At 50.1% G+C, this 15,305-nt stretch overlaps 2 protein-coding genes and 1 pseudogene across 2 annotated transcripts in view; 1 reads left to right on the top strand and 2 right to left on the bottom strand.

The window, feature by feature from the left end:
- LOC109531715 (collagen alpha-1(XII) chain-like) overlaps nt 1-4,040 on the bottom strand; it is a gene marked incomplete at its 3' end in the record, with an annotated part of 57,342 nt that extends 53,302 nt beyond the window's left edge. Inside the window, 2 exon segments of the mRNA XM_019896165.1 lie at nt 2,740-2,856; nt 3,845-4,040. Coding sequence (XP_019751724.1) covers nt 2,740-2,812 — 73 coding nt within the window.
- Nucleotides 4,041-5,103: 1,063 nt separating this feature from the next.
- Nucleotides 5,104-7,880, bottom strand: LOC109531728 (cytochrome c oxidase subunit 7A2, mitochondrial-like). The gene is made up of 4 exons (XM_019896182.1): nt 7,751-7,880; nt 6,817-6,906; nt 5,482-5,566; nt 5,104-5,280 (listed from the first exon to the last, which is right to left on the bottom strand). The coding sequence occupies exons 1-4, from the start codon at nt 7,766-7,768 to the stop codon at nt 5,222-5,224; spliced, it is 252 nt and encodes an 83-aa protein (XP_019751741.1). The 5' UTR covers nt 7,769-7,880; the 3' UTR covers nt 5,104-5,221.
- A 792-nt stretch (nt 7,881-8,672) lies between these two features.
- On the top strand, nt 8,673-15,189 carry LOC109531718 (myosin-6 pseudogene; annotated as a pseudogene).
- Nucleotides 15,190-15,305: the final 116 nt, after the last annotated feature.

The raw sequence follows: 15,305 nt of genomic DNA, 5'->3' as shown, positions 1-15,305 counted from the left end.
TTTGGTCGGGGGTGGGGGGGGTCGGGGTGAGCAAACAAACACACAGCACAAATGTACATGATGACAACATGACAAGTGTACATGACAAGTTGCAGGCTACAACTTGGGGACAAAAAGGCTCATGTACACAAAGACCCTGTGTTCTTTGTGGAATATTTTCAGGGGATATTCTTCGGGTTGGCGTGGAAAACACACACAAGACTGGCTGGCTACTTCGCTTTTTTCTTTTTAAAGACTTTTTTAAAAGTCTACTGAAACAAAGACACACAACTACGACTCTAGAATGTTAGCTCGCTAGCGAACTAATTAGCGACTAATGAACCGGACGCAAACAGAACGTTCCAGACTTCTGACAAGTTCACATTTAGCATTAGCAACATGTTAGCACACCAATGAACAAATAAGTCACGTCTTAGCTTTGTGCGAGTCAACGGCCAAATAAACTATTCTAGAAGAAACTTCTTGACGGAGAATGCAACTTGCAACTACAACAAGGTCAACAGGTCGTGATCTGCGGAAAAAGACAACAAAGAAACGGCAAACGCTCGCTTGCTTTCTTTCTTTTGTTGTCCGGTGCCAACCGCAGCAGCAGATGAAGAATATCCCAGCAAAATATTGTCGTGAAGTCCGGCAGGAGGTGCGGACTTGACCGGGAAGGTGACACGACGGCACGGGACAATGCGGAGGAAGCACCAACCTGACCAGCGAGACGTTGCTTCTGCTTCCCAGAAAAAAAGCGCAAACGTGTCCAGGAGACGCTGGTGGCTTGTCCACACCGCTGTCAAAAGGCCCTCTATTGTCTCATTAAATGGCTCCGCTTCCTCCGTTTGACTTGGCAGCCCGCACGATGCATTCGGGCCGGTGGACGTCAGTCGCACCGGCACAGGCACTCGCCGGCATTTTACAAGCCAGATTCCATCGGTTCATTTTCTAGCAAGTTTTTGCGTTTCTGTCAACTTGGCTTGAGTCCGTTTGATGTGTTTGTCCAGTCCACATTTCAGCCTCTTTGTGTGGTCAATGTCAATGTAATCTGCCTCAGGCCTTCACAAACGCTCATGCTGATTTAACAATTAGGATTTTTTTTTTCCAATCTTCAAACGTTTTCCTCACGCTATGATTTTTTTATTTTGCTGGTAAAAGTACCATTAGTGGTATGCTGGCTCCCTCTACTGGTAAGCAAAGGCATGCCTCAATTAAATGTTCGACGTCTTTTTATTTTATTTTTTTCAATCTAGCACAGTACATCTGTGAAGTCCAACTCAGTGTTATTTCACTTTTTACATTTACAGCTCATCTTGAAAGATGGTTTGCTTTCCATTTGTGTTGTGATGTACTTTTCTGTGCCATACCACCTCCCCCGCTTGTGGTTGAACACGTAGGCCCACTGTGCTACGGAATGTGCATACATTTATTGGTTGATTAAGGTCACGTTTGGAGAGCAAAGTGTTTTGGGTGTAAAAATTTGAAGAAGGACTGCAGGATGGTTAAGACCGTATGGAGGCAGTATCTTAGCAAAAGTGACAGGAGGTCAGACATAACAGATGCTTTTTCTTTGTCGGACTTTTTTTTTCTTTGAGCGTGCTCAATTTGTGTCATTTGGGAGAAAATAAGCAGACTGATTGCACCCCCCCCCTCCCCTTTGGTGTTCAACTTGTGGAAAAAGATGAGTTGAAGTCATATTTAGTCTCCACGTTCCATGAGGAGAAATCACCCGGCAGGAAAGTTGGCCGCTGGCCTAATGGCCGCTTTCCCTCTCCCCCCCACCCCCGCCACCCTTTTCTTTTTTTTTCTTCGCTTTCTTTTCGCACAGACCACATGGAGACTTTATAGCAAGGCCGCCTCCTGGCGGCCACGCTAGAAATTGCACACTGCAAGAGGGTCAGATGACTTGAGCGTTTTCATTTTACGCCTCTGAAAAGCAGCCTTGAAGACAGACAACATATTGCGGTTTTTTTTAATAGTGCAAAAGTTTGCATTTATATTTCCTTTCCTAAGTTAAAATATCAACGTTGTTTTTTTTTTTAACATGAGCCTCTACCAAACGGTTGGTGTCAGTTTTTTTTTTAACCGTTTAATGCCATCAACCATTTGACCGAGGCTTCGATTTGAAAAAGGAACTTTTTGTTCACTATTAAGAGACACAAATCAATTCTTTAGTTTGTAGAAATATGCATCGGACTGAATTGTTTGTGTATTATTTGACTGCTGGGTTGTTTTTTTTTTTCGCCACTCATCCAGAGTGGGTGAAGTAGGAGCACGCCGACAGTTTCTCTCTTGATCTTATCCGTGTAGGTTACAATACCACACACACACACACACACACACACACACACACACACACACTTACTTTCATTTGACTTGTACAATAACAACACGTCAGGATAAAAAAACATGCTCAACATTTCAGATTTGCTTACTTAATGTGCGTTACTGATTGGTTGAGATGAATAAAGGGATTCAAACCTCCAAGCAGCATCAAATACAAAGAGAAAAAGAGCATCACGTGAACATTCTTAGGAGGCAATTCCACAATGACATTTGGAATATGGACAGCAAGTTTTTTTTTTTCTTTTAATATCAGCAAACAATGAGAAGACATCAGTTCAAAACTTTCAAACACGCACACACACACAAGAATAACCGCTTTCCACAACTACAACGAGATGCACGCCAGGAAAGGCAGAGGTGAAAGGTCAAGGGAGGAAGAGAAGGGAATGGGGGAGGAGGTGGAGGTCGTACCTTGGGCCTGGGCTGAAGAGGAGAGCGCCAGCGCCAGAAGCGCCGCGGCGACCAGAGTCAGCCCACTCTTCATTTTGGCTTCCTGTGGCTCACCACAGCGCGGACGACGTCTGCCAACTGCGCCGCCGACAGCGCCGTGATGACGACGACGACATGTGAGGAGGAGGGCGACATGTGAGAACGCAGGAGATGCCGCCGCAACGGCGCAAAAAGAGGAGGCTGCTTGAGGAAGGCTGGGCAATGGGAGAGAAGGGGAAAGAGGAGCACCAGGAGGGACAGGAAACTTGACGAAGAGCTGCTGAGGTAACAGGAGGAAGGGGATCACAAGGACCGAGAAGAAAAGGGCGAAGGAGGAGAAAACAGGAGGCAGTCTTGAGAAAAGGGAAGCAAGGAAGGAGGACACAAGAGGAGGAAGAGGAGTGGAAGGAGGAGGAATGGGTTCAGAAGGTGGCTGGTAATTGCAGGACGGCACTAACCAGAGGTGGAGGAGAAATTGTGAGAAATGAGGAGGAAACAGGGCAGGCTGGCCGAAGGACTAACTTGAGGAGCAAGATCAAAACGTGAGGAGGATGAGGAAGGGGAAATATGAGAAGCTACTGGCAAGGGGGGAAGAAGTAGGAAGGAGAAAGTGGAGGGGAAGAAGTCAAAGTGGTAATTGCGCCTGCACGGAAGAAGGAAGCCAGAGGAGGACAAGGAGGAGGAGGAGATGTAGGGAAGGAGAGATGGCAACCAGAAGGAGGGAGCTGAGATGGGAAAACAGGAGCGCGCGGATGAAGGACAAACCAGAGGAGCTCGAAGACTCAAAGGAGCGCGAGGAGCTGCTAGGCGCAAGGAGAACAGCCGGAGGAAGGAGAAGGTCAAAAATCAGGAGCGGACAGATTCTGTGGTACCTGCGCGCGCCAAGACAAAGGAACGAAATGATGAGGGCAACTTTACGACGAGAGTTCGCGCAACGTTGCCCTGCGCCAACTACGACGGGCAACAAGGAAGAAATGAAAACGACGAAGAAGAGAAGAGCACGCCGCGGACGGGCAATTAGTAGACGTCATCACACGCAGACGACAATACCAACGTCACCAATCGATAAATTAGGAGTGTGACCAACCTGAAGCTTGGTCAGCAAGTGTTCCGCCACCGAGAAGAGGAACAAGAGGACGATGATGGAGGAGGAGGAGGAGGAGGAGGAGGAGGAAGAGCTCGTGCGCTTCTCGGAGGTGTTGCGAGCTTGTGGCCGCAGCTCGGCGGGCGTCGTCGATTTTTCCTCCAAGTGGGCTGAGCCTCCCCTCCGCGCCCCATTTAAAAGGGGGAGGGGGAGCGGGGCCGGTGGGGGTGCCCACCCCGCGGACCACAAACACCAAAGGCACTCTAGGAAACTTTGAGACTTCTCACATGCGCTCATTGCTTTTTGTGTTGACGCAGCACAAGCGAATGACTTTCTCTCCTCGCAAACGCACGTTGCGAAAAGGTTCAGTCGGCGATCACCTCTCGAAGTCAAAGTCGCTCTCGTCTTCACGTGGCGGACGGACGCAGGTTCGACGAAAGGACCAGAAGCTTCTCTTAGCCTGCGCTCGGGCGCCCTCTGGCGGCCATCGCCCAAAAGCGCCGCACGCGTTATCGCTTGACTTGCTCAACTTTTCACAATTAGGGAAAAAAAAAAATCACTGAGCGCCTGCAAATCAAACTTTATTTGGGAAACTTGTCGGTTTAAAAAAATAAACGTTTTTTATCAAATACTTGAGGCTAGAATTTTGCTCTGACCTTTTGAATAACTTCCAATTAGTCACTATTTTTTTAAATGAATTATTTGGATGACTCAGTGAACAGAATTCTCTCCTGTCAAACACAGGGCAGCATTGGCCTCCAAAAATCCACGTGCGCCGCCGCCTCGTGCTAATACCCGTGAGGCCACGGGTAGGGAACTCACTCCGGTTGCTCGAGAGCCATCTCCTGCCTGTTTTGGCCCCCTCCCGACTGCAACTCACCCGATTCAATCAATCAGCTCATCAGCAAGCTCAGTAGAAGCCTGAAACGATCATGATCAATTGAATCGAGTGCGTTGGGGTAGGGAGAGCTCAAAAACAGGCAGCAGATGGCTCTCTAGAAACTGCGTTGGCCTATCGAAGGGGAGTCAAATATGTTAGCATACACGCGCCTGTTCCTCTTCAAGAGCATTTGGCTGTATCAGCATTCAACATTGACTTCCTTTTGGCTATTGTGCGATTCTTCTTTTCCTTTCCTCCAAGTCACGTTATACAATGGCGTTGCTTTACTTGCGAGCGACGACGGGCAAGAGGGAAGGCTTGAAATTGTACTTCATGCGACTTTGAGGCCACGTGTGGGTTCCAAGAGGACAAGGGACGGCAGCTTGGTCATGACAAGTTTAATTGATCTCGCGGGGAAATAAATACTGATCCCATGAACACGACAGGAACACGACCATTGTCATCTTCATCATTACACTCAACACGACGTGGAGGCGGAGTCACGCTTTCTTCTGGGGGCTGGCCGCCTTTAGCAGCTCGTACACCACATAGGCCGCACCTGTGAATGCCAACACAACACACATCTGACAAAGTTGGAAAAAAAAAATGCAAGCGATCTATTTTGACAAAGTCACGGAGTCCAAAGTGCAGATGTCTTTTTTTTTTCTTCCCTCAACTTGAAAGTGGAAATGGGTTCGCAAGGTCAGGTGCCAAAGAGCGGAAGTGGTGTTTTGCGGATGGCGATGGCTCACTCACTCACCCAGCACGGTGAGCGTCATGGTGGCTCGGTAGAGCAGAGCGTCGGTCGTGCCGCCTTTCAGATGCACCGGGATGCCGTTGTCCTCCTGACAACCGCCACAAAACGGGTGAAACAAGCTGAATGTCAACATCCAGTCAAATAAAAGCTTCCAAAATAGATTCTATAAGCTGGAACGTTGACGTGCTCAAGCGTGTATCGCGAGGCCACTTTTTTGCCGTGAGAAGTTTGAAAAAAATCAGCCATTTTCATAAAGCACAGAATTTTTTATATTATGTACAGTCAGTAAGACACTCATTTGGGTGATTTGTAATTAGAGTGGATTTTTTTTTAAAAAGTCTTCACAGCCCTGTTCAAAAAAAAAAAATTCATTTTTTTTTTTTAAATGCAAGTTTGCTTCCCACACCAACACGTCGTGCCGTTAGCACGATCGTCTAGGCCGAGCCATAAATAAGGGACGAGCGATTATTCATTGACAGCAGTGGGAACGATGGAAGGTAAAGCGGTCGCCGAGGAATTTCACGCGAGGGAAAAAAGACAAGCGTCAGATGTTTGCTTTCTTGTTTTTCCATCCATCACGGGGACGCTCGTCATGTTGATTGACGGCTGCGGTTTGGCGAGCGGAGTGTCCCTCGCCGTCGTCAACTTTCGTTTTGTGGCCGGCGGAACTGCGAGCGGGTGGAAAGTCGTCGGCTTCCAGCTTTCAAGTCGCAATCAAACGTGAGACGATGAGCCTGAGGCACTTCCATCCCACGTCATCTCCTCCATTTAAATCAATCAATACAATCGATATATTCATCTGATCCGGGCAACCTCCCTCCAATCCGACTTGAGCCAACCATATTGCAGCGGGGCATGTCCTGCCTTGAGGTCCAGTGGGATTCAGTAACGTCTCAGTCTCTCTCTGAGCTGCTCAGCACGCCACTATTATTTGGTCGAACAGATGGAATTCTCTTTGGTTTTCCAAGTCAGTTTTCCAGTTACCTTCACCCGGGAATGACAAAAAGCTCGAAGCAAGCACGCTGTGCCTCTTACGGGTAAAAACTGAGCAAGCGAGGGAGACCGAACGAGCAGAAAATTTACAGTCGGGTGATGATTTTTCCAAAGTGGCCACGTGAGCAAGCGGTACGGTGGCCGAGGGAGCGACGCCAACATGCTAACCTCAAGTATGTTCCACATTCATTGAATGGAATCCTATGAAGCATGACGCCGTCTGCTTTCAGCCAGCCGCTACTTGTGTACATCTTGTTACAATTAAGGCCAGCGCGTTTGCAAGAAAATGAGAAGCGGTGGCTTAACGTGAGGCTGAAAAGTGCGGGTGCGAGGCACACCAGGTACCTGGAAGAGCTTCTGGTTCTTGGGGACTTGGTTCTCCACCGGTCTCCGAGCGGAGCCGCAAAACGTCCGCCGCGCCACCTGCTGGAGCGCCTGGGTACGACAGGACGGCACGCGGTCAGGTCTGGACACATTGACAACGTCAACCGAGGAGAAGGTTGGAACTCGGCGCACGGTGGACGGCTTGTACTCGGGAGCATCCTCGGCAAGACTCACGATAGAACTCCTGGATTGGCTTGCACAAGAACACGCTTGCTCGAGTCGCCTTTCGTCTGGAGCGCCAGACCTTTGGCAGTGCTGCCATCTAGTGGCTTTCACACGGCCAACAGCAATGCGTTTCTACTGCCCAGTATTGGACAGACTTTGGTGCTTTTTGACCAGTTTCAAAAATTCCGAACTTGTTTTCTCTCATGTCAATCGAATAATGTTCGGACGGAACAGCCACTTGCAGTTTATCGATTCCTTTTATAATGTTTCGTGCTTGAATATTGCAAATGTATCTAGTATCGCTGTGTTGGCATACATGTATTGATTAGATTTTCCAAAGCGGAAGCACTAATTATTCCTACGGAGATTGAGGGGAACAAAGCTGAACTTGTTCCAAGCCAGGTTATTTGCTTTGTTTTCTATATATGCGAAGGGGAAAAGGTTGATCTGGGAACAAATTAAATTACATCCATTAAAAGCGAAAATCTTATTTATTATAAAGAGTTTATTTCGTATTCTTTCCTAGCGTTTGACGTTGCAAAAGCTTGACGACTGAAATTAAAAGTTTCACGCGTGTCAGCGCGACGACATTAGCTGCCTTTGACCCCTAGCCGACACTTTGAGGCCAAACGGAGCCCAATGGAGGCGTCGTGCCAACTTGCTCTCTGCACAGCAAAACAAGCAAACGCTCGAAGAGGCCAACGAGCAGTGAGGGACGAGAAGGACTTACAAAAATTCCGCGATTCATCTTGTTGGCTTGTCTTTCTCTCACAAGGACGCAAACGACTTCCGCCCGTCGTTCTTTTTCCGTCTTCGTCTTCTTCTTGGCTTTCTAGCTCGCGTGGTTCCATCGCATACAATTCCCTGTACTGCCCTCGTGAGGCCTTTGTTGGAAGCGCACGAGTCACCTTGGCCGCTCCTCGCAGCGAAGAAAAAAAAAGCTATTTCATTTATGAGCACACACCTGAATAACCTACTTTACAATTGTACTTCTTGTGGATTCCGCTGGAGGTGTTTTGATGATTGAAATCATGTCCAATTCAAGGTGTGTGCGTGTGCGTGTGCGTGTGTGTGAGATAAATTCTATTTGAATACTGTGGAATTTTTATGGACACATGAAATGAGGAATCCTTTTGGTACAAGACAGACTATGGTCACAACACATTTGACTGGTCACAGTTGGTCACTTCATATAATAATAGTGTGTGGGAGGGACAAAGTCAATAAAAAAATAAAACAAACGAGTCGTCTTTCCATTGTCACGACAGAGAGTACACCCGCACAAGCACTTTTAAAGTGTCTCTAAGATAAAAGCAGACACAGAGGAACACCGATAACACATAGACATCTCAGTTTAACACACACTTACACACGCACGCACAGGCACACACACGCACACACGCACACACACACACGCACGCACACGCACACGCACTCGCACACGCACACGCACACAGACACAAAAACTAGTCTTGGAAATTGAGACAAAAACACTTTAGTTATTTTTTGGTTCCTTCTTTTGTGACAACCAGAACAAGACTGTGTATGTGTGATGGGCTGGGGAGGTGCCCTGAGCCCCGCATGTTCTAAAAGAAGCCGCGTGAGGACTGAAAGGTGACTTTGATAAGCAGCGTTTGTGCTCTTCCTAATATGGCCTCCTGACAGTCCAAGGTCACCGGTGTGACCTTGCCGCATCTCCTCAGACACATTTAGCATCCATCTTTTCTCTGTTTTCCTGCCTCATCTCCTAGTTTGGTGTCACGGGCGCCTTTAAAAGCGGCTCCACTTCTCCCGGCGACACAGTTCAGCTTCACGATCTTCGTATTCACAATGTCCGACGTAGCGATGGGCGAGTTCGGCAAGGCGGCTCCGTACCTCAGGAAGTCGGAGAAAGAGCGTCTGGAAGCTCAGACCAGACCGTTTGACATCAAGACGGAATGTTTTGTGGTGGACGACAAGGTAGAGTACATGAAGGGACAAATCCAGAGCAAAGAGGGTGGCATGGTCAAGGTGAAGAAGGAGGACGGGACCACGGTGAGCGTGAAGGAGGCCGATGTACACCCGCAGAATCCTCCCAAATTTGACAAGATCGAAGACATGGCGATGTTCACGTTCCTCCACGAGCCAGCGGTGCTGTTCAACCTGAAGGAGCGCTACGCCGCCTGGATGATCTACACCTACTCCGGCCTCTTCTGCGTCACGGTCAACCCATACAAGTGGCTTCCCGTCTACGATGCAGAGGTGGTGGCGGCCTACAGAGGAAAGAAGAGGACCGAAGCTCCTCCTCATATCTTCTCAATTTCCGACAACGCTTACCAGTACATGCTGACGGATAGGGAAAACCAGTCGGTCCTCATCACCGGAGAATCCGGAGCCGGCAAGACCGTCAACACCAAGAGGGTTATCCAGTACTTTGCCAGCATCGCTGCGGTTGGCGGGGGGGGCAAAAAGGACCCCAGTAAGGGGACGCTGGAGGATCAGATCATCCAGGCTAATCCAGCTCTGGAAGCCTTCGGCAACGCCAAAACCCTGAGGAACGACAACTCGTCTCGCTTTGGGAAGTTCATCAGGATCCACTTTGGAAACAGCGGGAAGCTGTCGTCCGCGGACATTGAGACGTACCTCCTGGAGAAGTCCCGCGTTACCTTTCAGCTCAAAGCTGAAAGGAATTACCACATCTTCTACCAGATTCTGTCCAATCAGAAGCCAGACCTGCTTGACATGCTGCTGATCACCAACAACCCATACGACTACTCTTACATCTCCCAGGGAGAAGTCACGGTGGCCTCCATCAACGACTCGGAGGAGCTGATGGCCACAGACAGCGCTTTCGACGTGTTGGGCTTCACCGCCGAGGAGAAGATGGGCGTCTACAAGCTGACGGGCGCCATCATGCACTACGGGAACCTGAAGTTCAAGCAGAAGCAGCGGGAGGAGCAAGCTGAGCCCGACGGGACCGAGGCGGCGGACAAGTCCGCTTACCTGATGGGTCTCAACTCCGCCGACCTCATCAAAGGGTTGTGTCACCCCAGAGTCAAGGTAGGGAATGAGTTTGTGACCAAAGGCCAGAGCGTGGACCAGGTCTACTACGCCATCGGCGCCTTGGCCAAGTCTGTGTATGAGAAGATGTTCAACTGGATGGTGGTCAGGATCAACCAGTCCCTGGACACCAAGCAGCATCGGCAGTACTTCATAGGCGTGCTGGACATTGCTGGCTTTGAGATCTTTGACTTCAATACCTTTGAGCAATTGTGCATCAACTTCACCAACGAGAAACTGCAACAGTTTTTCAACCACCACATGTTTGTCCTGGAGCAAGAAGAGTACAAGAAGGAGGGAATCGACTGGGAGTTCATCGACTTTGGCATGGACCTGCAGGCTTGTATCGATCTCATCGAGAAGCCGCTGGGGATCATGTCCATTCTCGAGGAAGAATGCATGTTCCCCAAAGCCAGCGACCAGACCTTCAAGGCCAAGCTCTATGACAATCACCTCGGCAAGAACAAAATGTTTGAGAAGCCCCGGGCTGCCAAGGGAAAAGCAGAGGCCCATTTCGCCCTTGTCCATTATGCCGGCACCGTGGACTACAACATTACAAATTGGCTCGTGAAAAACAAAGATCCCCTCAACGAAACCGTCGTCGGTCTCTACCAGAAGTCCTCACTGAAGCTTCTTAGTCTGTTATTTTCCAGTTACTCGGGTGCCGACGGTGGCGACAAAGGCGGCAAAGGAGCTAAGAAGAAGGGCTCGTCCTTCCAGACGGTGTCGGCCCTTCACAGAGAGAACCTCAATAAGCTGATGACCAACCTGAAGACCACCCATCCCCACTTTGTACGCTGCCTGATTCCAAATGAGCGGAAGACTCCCGGCGTCATGGACAACTGTCTGGTCATGCACCAGCTCCGTTGCAACGGTGTTCTGGAAGGCATTCGAATTTGCAGGAAGGGCTTTCCAAACCGCGTCCTTTACGGAGACTTCAAACAGAGGTACCGCATTCTCAATGCTTCCGCCATCCCCGAGGGTCAGTTTATGGACTGCAAGAAGAGTGCTGAGAAGCTGCTCTCGTCGCTGGAGATCGACCACACGCAGTACAAGTTTGGCCACACCAAAGTCTTTTTTAAAGCCGGCCTACTCGGCACCCTGGAGGAGATGCGAGATGAACAGCTCTCGCGAATCATCACCAGAATCCAGGCCAACGCTCGTGCTCTACTCATGAGGGCCCAGTTTGCTAAGCTAGTCGAGCGCAGAGATGCCCTCATGGTCATCCAGTGGAACCTCCGTTCTTTTCTCAGCGTAAAGAACTGGCCGTGGATGAAACTCTTCTTTAAGATCAAACCCCTGCTGAAGAGTGCGGAATCCGAGAAGGAGATGGCCAACATGAAGGACGAGTTCAACAAGCTGAAAGAAGCCCTTGAGAAATCAGAAATGCGTCGGAAGGAACTGGAGGAGAAGATAGTGACTCTCCTCCAGGAGAAGAATGATTTGACTCTGCAAATTCAGTCAGAGCAAGACACGCTCACGGATGCCGAAGAACGATGCGAGCAGCTCATCAAGAGTAAGATACAACTGGAGGCAAAGCTCAAGGAGGCAAATGAGAGACTCGAGGACGAAGAAGAACTGAATGCGGACCTCACAGCCAAGAAACGGAAGTTGGAAGATGAGTGCTCCGAGTTAAAAAAAGATATCGATAACCTTGAGCTGACTCTGGCCAAGGTTGAGAAAGAGAAACATGCCACAGAGAATAAGGTGAGGAACCTGAGTGAGGAGATGGCGTCCCAGGACGAGAGCATCCTGAAGCTGACCAAAGAGAAGAAAGCGCTGCAGGAGGCTCACCAGCAGGTATTGGATGATCTTCAGAGCGAGGAGGACAAAGCCAACACCCTGACTAAATCCAGAGCGAAGCTGGAGCAGCAGGTGGATGACCTGGAGGGCTCCTTGGAACAGGAGAAGAAGATCCGGATGGAGCTGGAGCGCTCCAAGAGGAAGCTCGAGGGGGACGTGAAGCTAGCCCAAGAAAACTTGATGGATTTGGAAAACGACAAGCAGCAACTGGAGGAGAAACTCAAGAAAAAAGACTTTGAGGCAGCCCAGATCACTTCGAGACTGGAGGACGAGCAGGTCGCTTCGGGACAGCTCCAGAAGAAGCTGAAGGAAAACCAGGCCAGGATCGAGGAGTTGGAGGAGGAGCTGGACGCCGAGCGTGCGGCACGGGCCAAAGTGGAGAAGCAGCGCTCCGACCTTTCCCGTGAGCTGGAGGACATCAGTGAGCGTCTGGAGGAGGCGGGCGGAGCCTCGTCGGCACAGGTGGAGCTAAACAAGAGAAGAGACGCCGAATTCCAGAAGCTGCGCCGAGAGCTGGAGGAGTCCACCCTCCAACACGAGGCTACCGCTGCCGCGCTCAGGAAAAAGCATGCCGATAGCGTGGCCGAACTGGGCGAGCAAATTGACAACCTCCAGCGGGTCAAGCAGAAACTGGAGAAGGAAAAAAGTGAGCTGAAGCTCGAGCTGGACGACTTCGCTTCCAGCATGGAGAGCATGGCCAGGAACAAGTCCAATGTTGAAAAGATGTGCCGAACAATGGAGGACACCACGACAGAGTACAAGAGCAAATACGAGGAGGCTCAACGATCCGTCAATGACTTGACCACCCAGAGGGCCAAGCTGCTCGCTGAGAATGGCGAGTTTGGACGGCAGCTGGAGGAGAAGGATTGCTTGATCTCACAGCTCACCAGAGGGAAGAATTCATACAACCAGCAGGTCGAAGACCTTCGCAGACAACTGGAAGAGGAAGTCAAGGCGAAGAACGCACTAGCACACGCTGTGCAGTCGGCCCGCCACGACTGTGACCTGCTGCGAGAACAGTTTGAAGAGGAACAGGAAGCCAAGGCTGAGCTGCAGAGGGCCCTGTCCAAATCCAACAACGAAGTCTCAGCGTGGAGGAACAAGTACGAAACCGACGCCATCCAGAAAACCGAGGAGCTGGAGGAAGCTAAAAAGAAGCTGGTTCAGAGACTGCAGGAGGCCGAGGAGGCCATTGAAGCGGCCAATGCCAAATGTTCATCGCTCGAGAAGACCAAGCACCGGCTCCAAAATGAGATTGAGGACCTGATGCTGGACCTGGAGAGGTCCAATGCAGCTTCCGCAGGACTGGATAAAAAACAACGCGCTTTTGACAAAGTCCTGGCAGAGTGGAAGCAAAAGTTCGAGGAGTCCCAATGTGAGCTGGAAGCCTCCCAGAAGGAGGCCCGAACTCTCAGCACCGAACTCTTTAAACTGAAAAATGCCTACGAGGAGTGCCTGGATCACCTGGAAACCATGAGGAGAGAGAACAAGAACCTGCAAGAGGAGATCTCGGACCTGAATGACCAGCTCGGGGAGGGTGGCAGAAGTGCTTGTGAACTTGAGAAGATGAGGAAACAGCTAGAGCAAGAAAAGGCAGAGTTACAGGCAGCTCTAGAGGAAGCCGAAGGCTCGCTGGAGCACGAAGAGAGCAAAATCCTACGAGCCCAACTGGAGTTCAACCAAGCAAAGGCTGACATGGAGCGGAAAATGGCGGAGAAGGACGAGGAAATGGAGCAGGCCAAGAGGAACTACCAACGTGTGGTGGACTCGCTCCAGTCCTCTCTGGAGTCCGAGACCAGGAGCCGCAATGAAGCGCTGAGAGTGAGAAAGAAGATGGAGGGTGACCTCAACGAGATGGAGATCCAGCTCAGCCAAGCAAACCGGCAAGCGGTCGACGCCCAGAAACAACTCAAAAGCCTCCAGGTTTTCCTGAAGGACACCCAGTTGACACTGGATGACGTGCAGCGCGGGAACGATGACCTGCGGGAGAACATCGCCGTCCTAGAACGTCGAAACAATTTGATCCAGGCTGAGCTGGAAGAGGTCAGGGCCGCACTGGAGCAAACAGACAGAAGCCGCAAGCTGGCCGAGCAGGAACTGACCGACTCCACGGAGCGCATGCAGCTCCTGCACTCTCAGAACACCAGCCTGATCAACCAGAAGAAGAAGCACGAGGCGGACCTCCTCCACCTGCAAAATGAAATGGAGGAGGTGGTCCAGGAGAATCGCAACGCCGAGGAAAAGGCAAAGAAGGCCATCACTGATGCGGCCATGATGGCTGAAGAGCTGAAGAAGGAGCAGGACACCACCGCGCATCTGGAGCGCATGAAGAAGAACATGGAACAGACCATCAAAGACCTCCAGCACCGCCTGGACGAGGCCGAGCAGATCGCCATGAAAGGTGGCAAAAAACAACTGCAGAAACTGGAAGTTCGCATCAAAGACCTGGAGAACGAGCTGGAGGCGGAGCAGCGTAGAGGAAGTGAGTCCGTCAAAGGTGTCCGCAAGTACGAACGCCGCATTAAAGAACTCACCTACCAGACCGAGGAAGACCGCAAGAACATGGCTCGACTCCAGGACTTGGTGGACAAGCTGCAGGTGAAAGTCAAATCCTACAAACGCGCCGCAGAGGAGGCGGAGGAGGCGGCCAACGGCAACATGGCCAAAGTACGCAAGCTGCAACACGAGCTGGAAGAAGCGCAGGAGAGAGCCGACGTGGCAGAGACCCAAGTCAACAAGCTGAGGGCCAAAACCAGAGATGGGGGCACCAAGAAGAACTTGGATGACTGATTCACAAGTAAGACCCCTGTCAATCAAAACTGGATACTAAAGTTGGCATGCTCAAAAACGTGTTACCGGCCTCACATTAACAGCCCCAAACTTAAAAAAATAAAAAAGGCTACATGTTTACATCTTATTTCGTGCATTTAAAGCTCCCTTTTGTGTTTTTCTTTGAACAGGTTTGTTTTTGGGCGACCAACGAGATATATGTCACGTGACTTTACGAAGACGACGAAGAAGAAGAAGAAGAAGAAGACGAAGAACACGGGTTGCGACATGATTCCTGGTATATTGATTGGTTCCCCTCCAAGCCAACAGGTGGCGTACATCATGTGGCTTCCTGAATTGTTGATTCACAACCCGACAATCTCACGTCACATCGGAAAATAAAAGTCAATAAAGTTCAATAAATGCACGTGTGTTTGCGCAGCTTTCTTCCTAATCTCTTCAAAATAAGAGTTCATTGCAATGTTGGTTACTGATGACGTCACTGCCATGCCGTCAATTTGATACAACACACAAGCATAACCGCGCGCACGCGCGCAAGCACACACACACACACACACACACACACACACACACACACACACACACACACACACACACAACCCACACACTAGATATATTTTTTGGTACACCAGTCCAACTGCTCGTGAACCCTT

The sequence above is a fragment of the Hippocampus comes genome, unplaced genomic scaffold, assembly GCF_001891065.2.
Source record: "Hippocampus comes isolate QL1 unplaced genomic scaffold, H_comes_QL1_v1.1 scaffold170, whole genome shotgun sequence".
Lineage (NCBI taxonomy): Eukaryota > Metazoa > Chordata > Actinopteri > Syngnathiformes > Syngnathidae > Hippocampus > Hippocampus comes.
Note: the sequence above shows the minus strand (reverse complement) of the source record. Positions and strands in the feature narration are given on the sequence as shown.

What these genes read in the sequence shown, in the direction of transcription:
- LOC109531728 (XM_019896182.1), bottom strand. An exon ending in AGAACCAGAAGCTCTTCCAG is followed by an intron (nt 5,567 to 6,816) that starts GTACCTGGTGTG and finishes GGCGGTTGTCAG; the next exon opens with GAGGACAACGGCATCCCGGT. An exon ending in CATGACGCTCACCGTGCTGG is followed by an intron (nt 5,281 to 5,481) that starts GTGAGTGAGTGA and finishes TGGCATTCACAG; the next exon opens with GTGCGGCCTATGTGGTGTAC.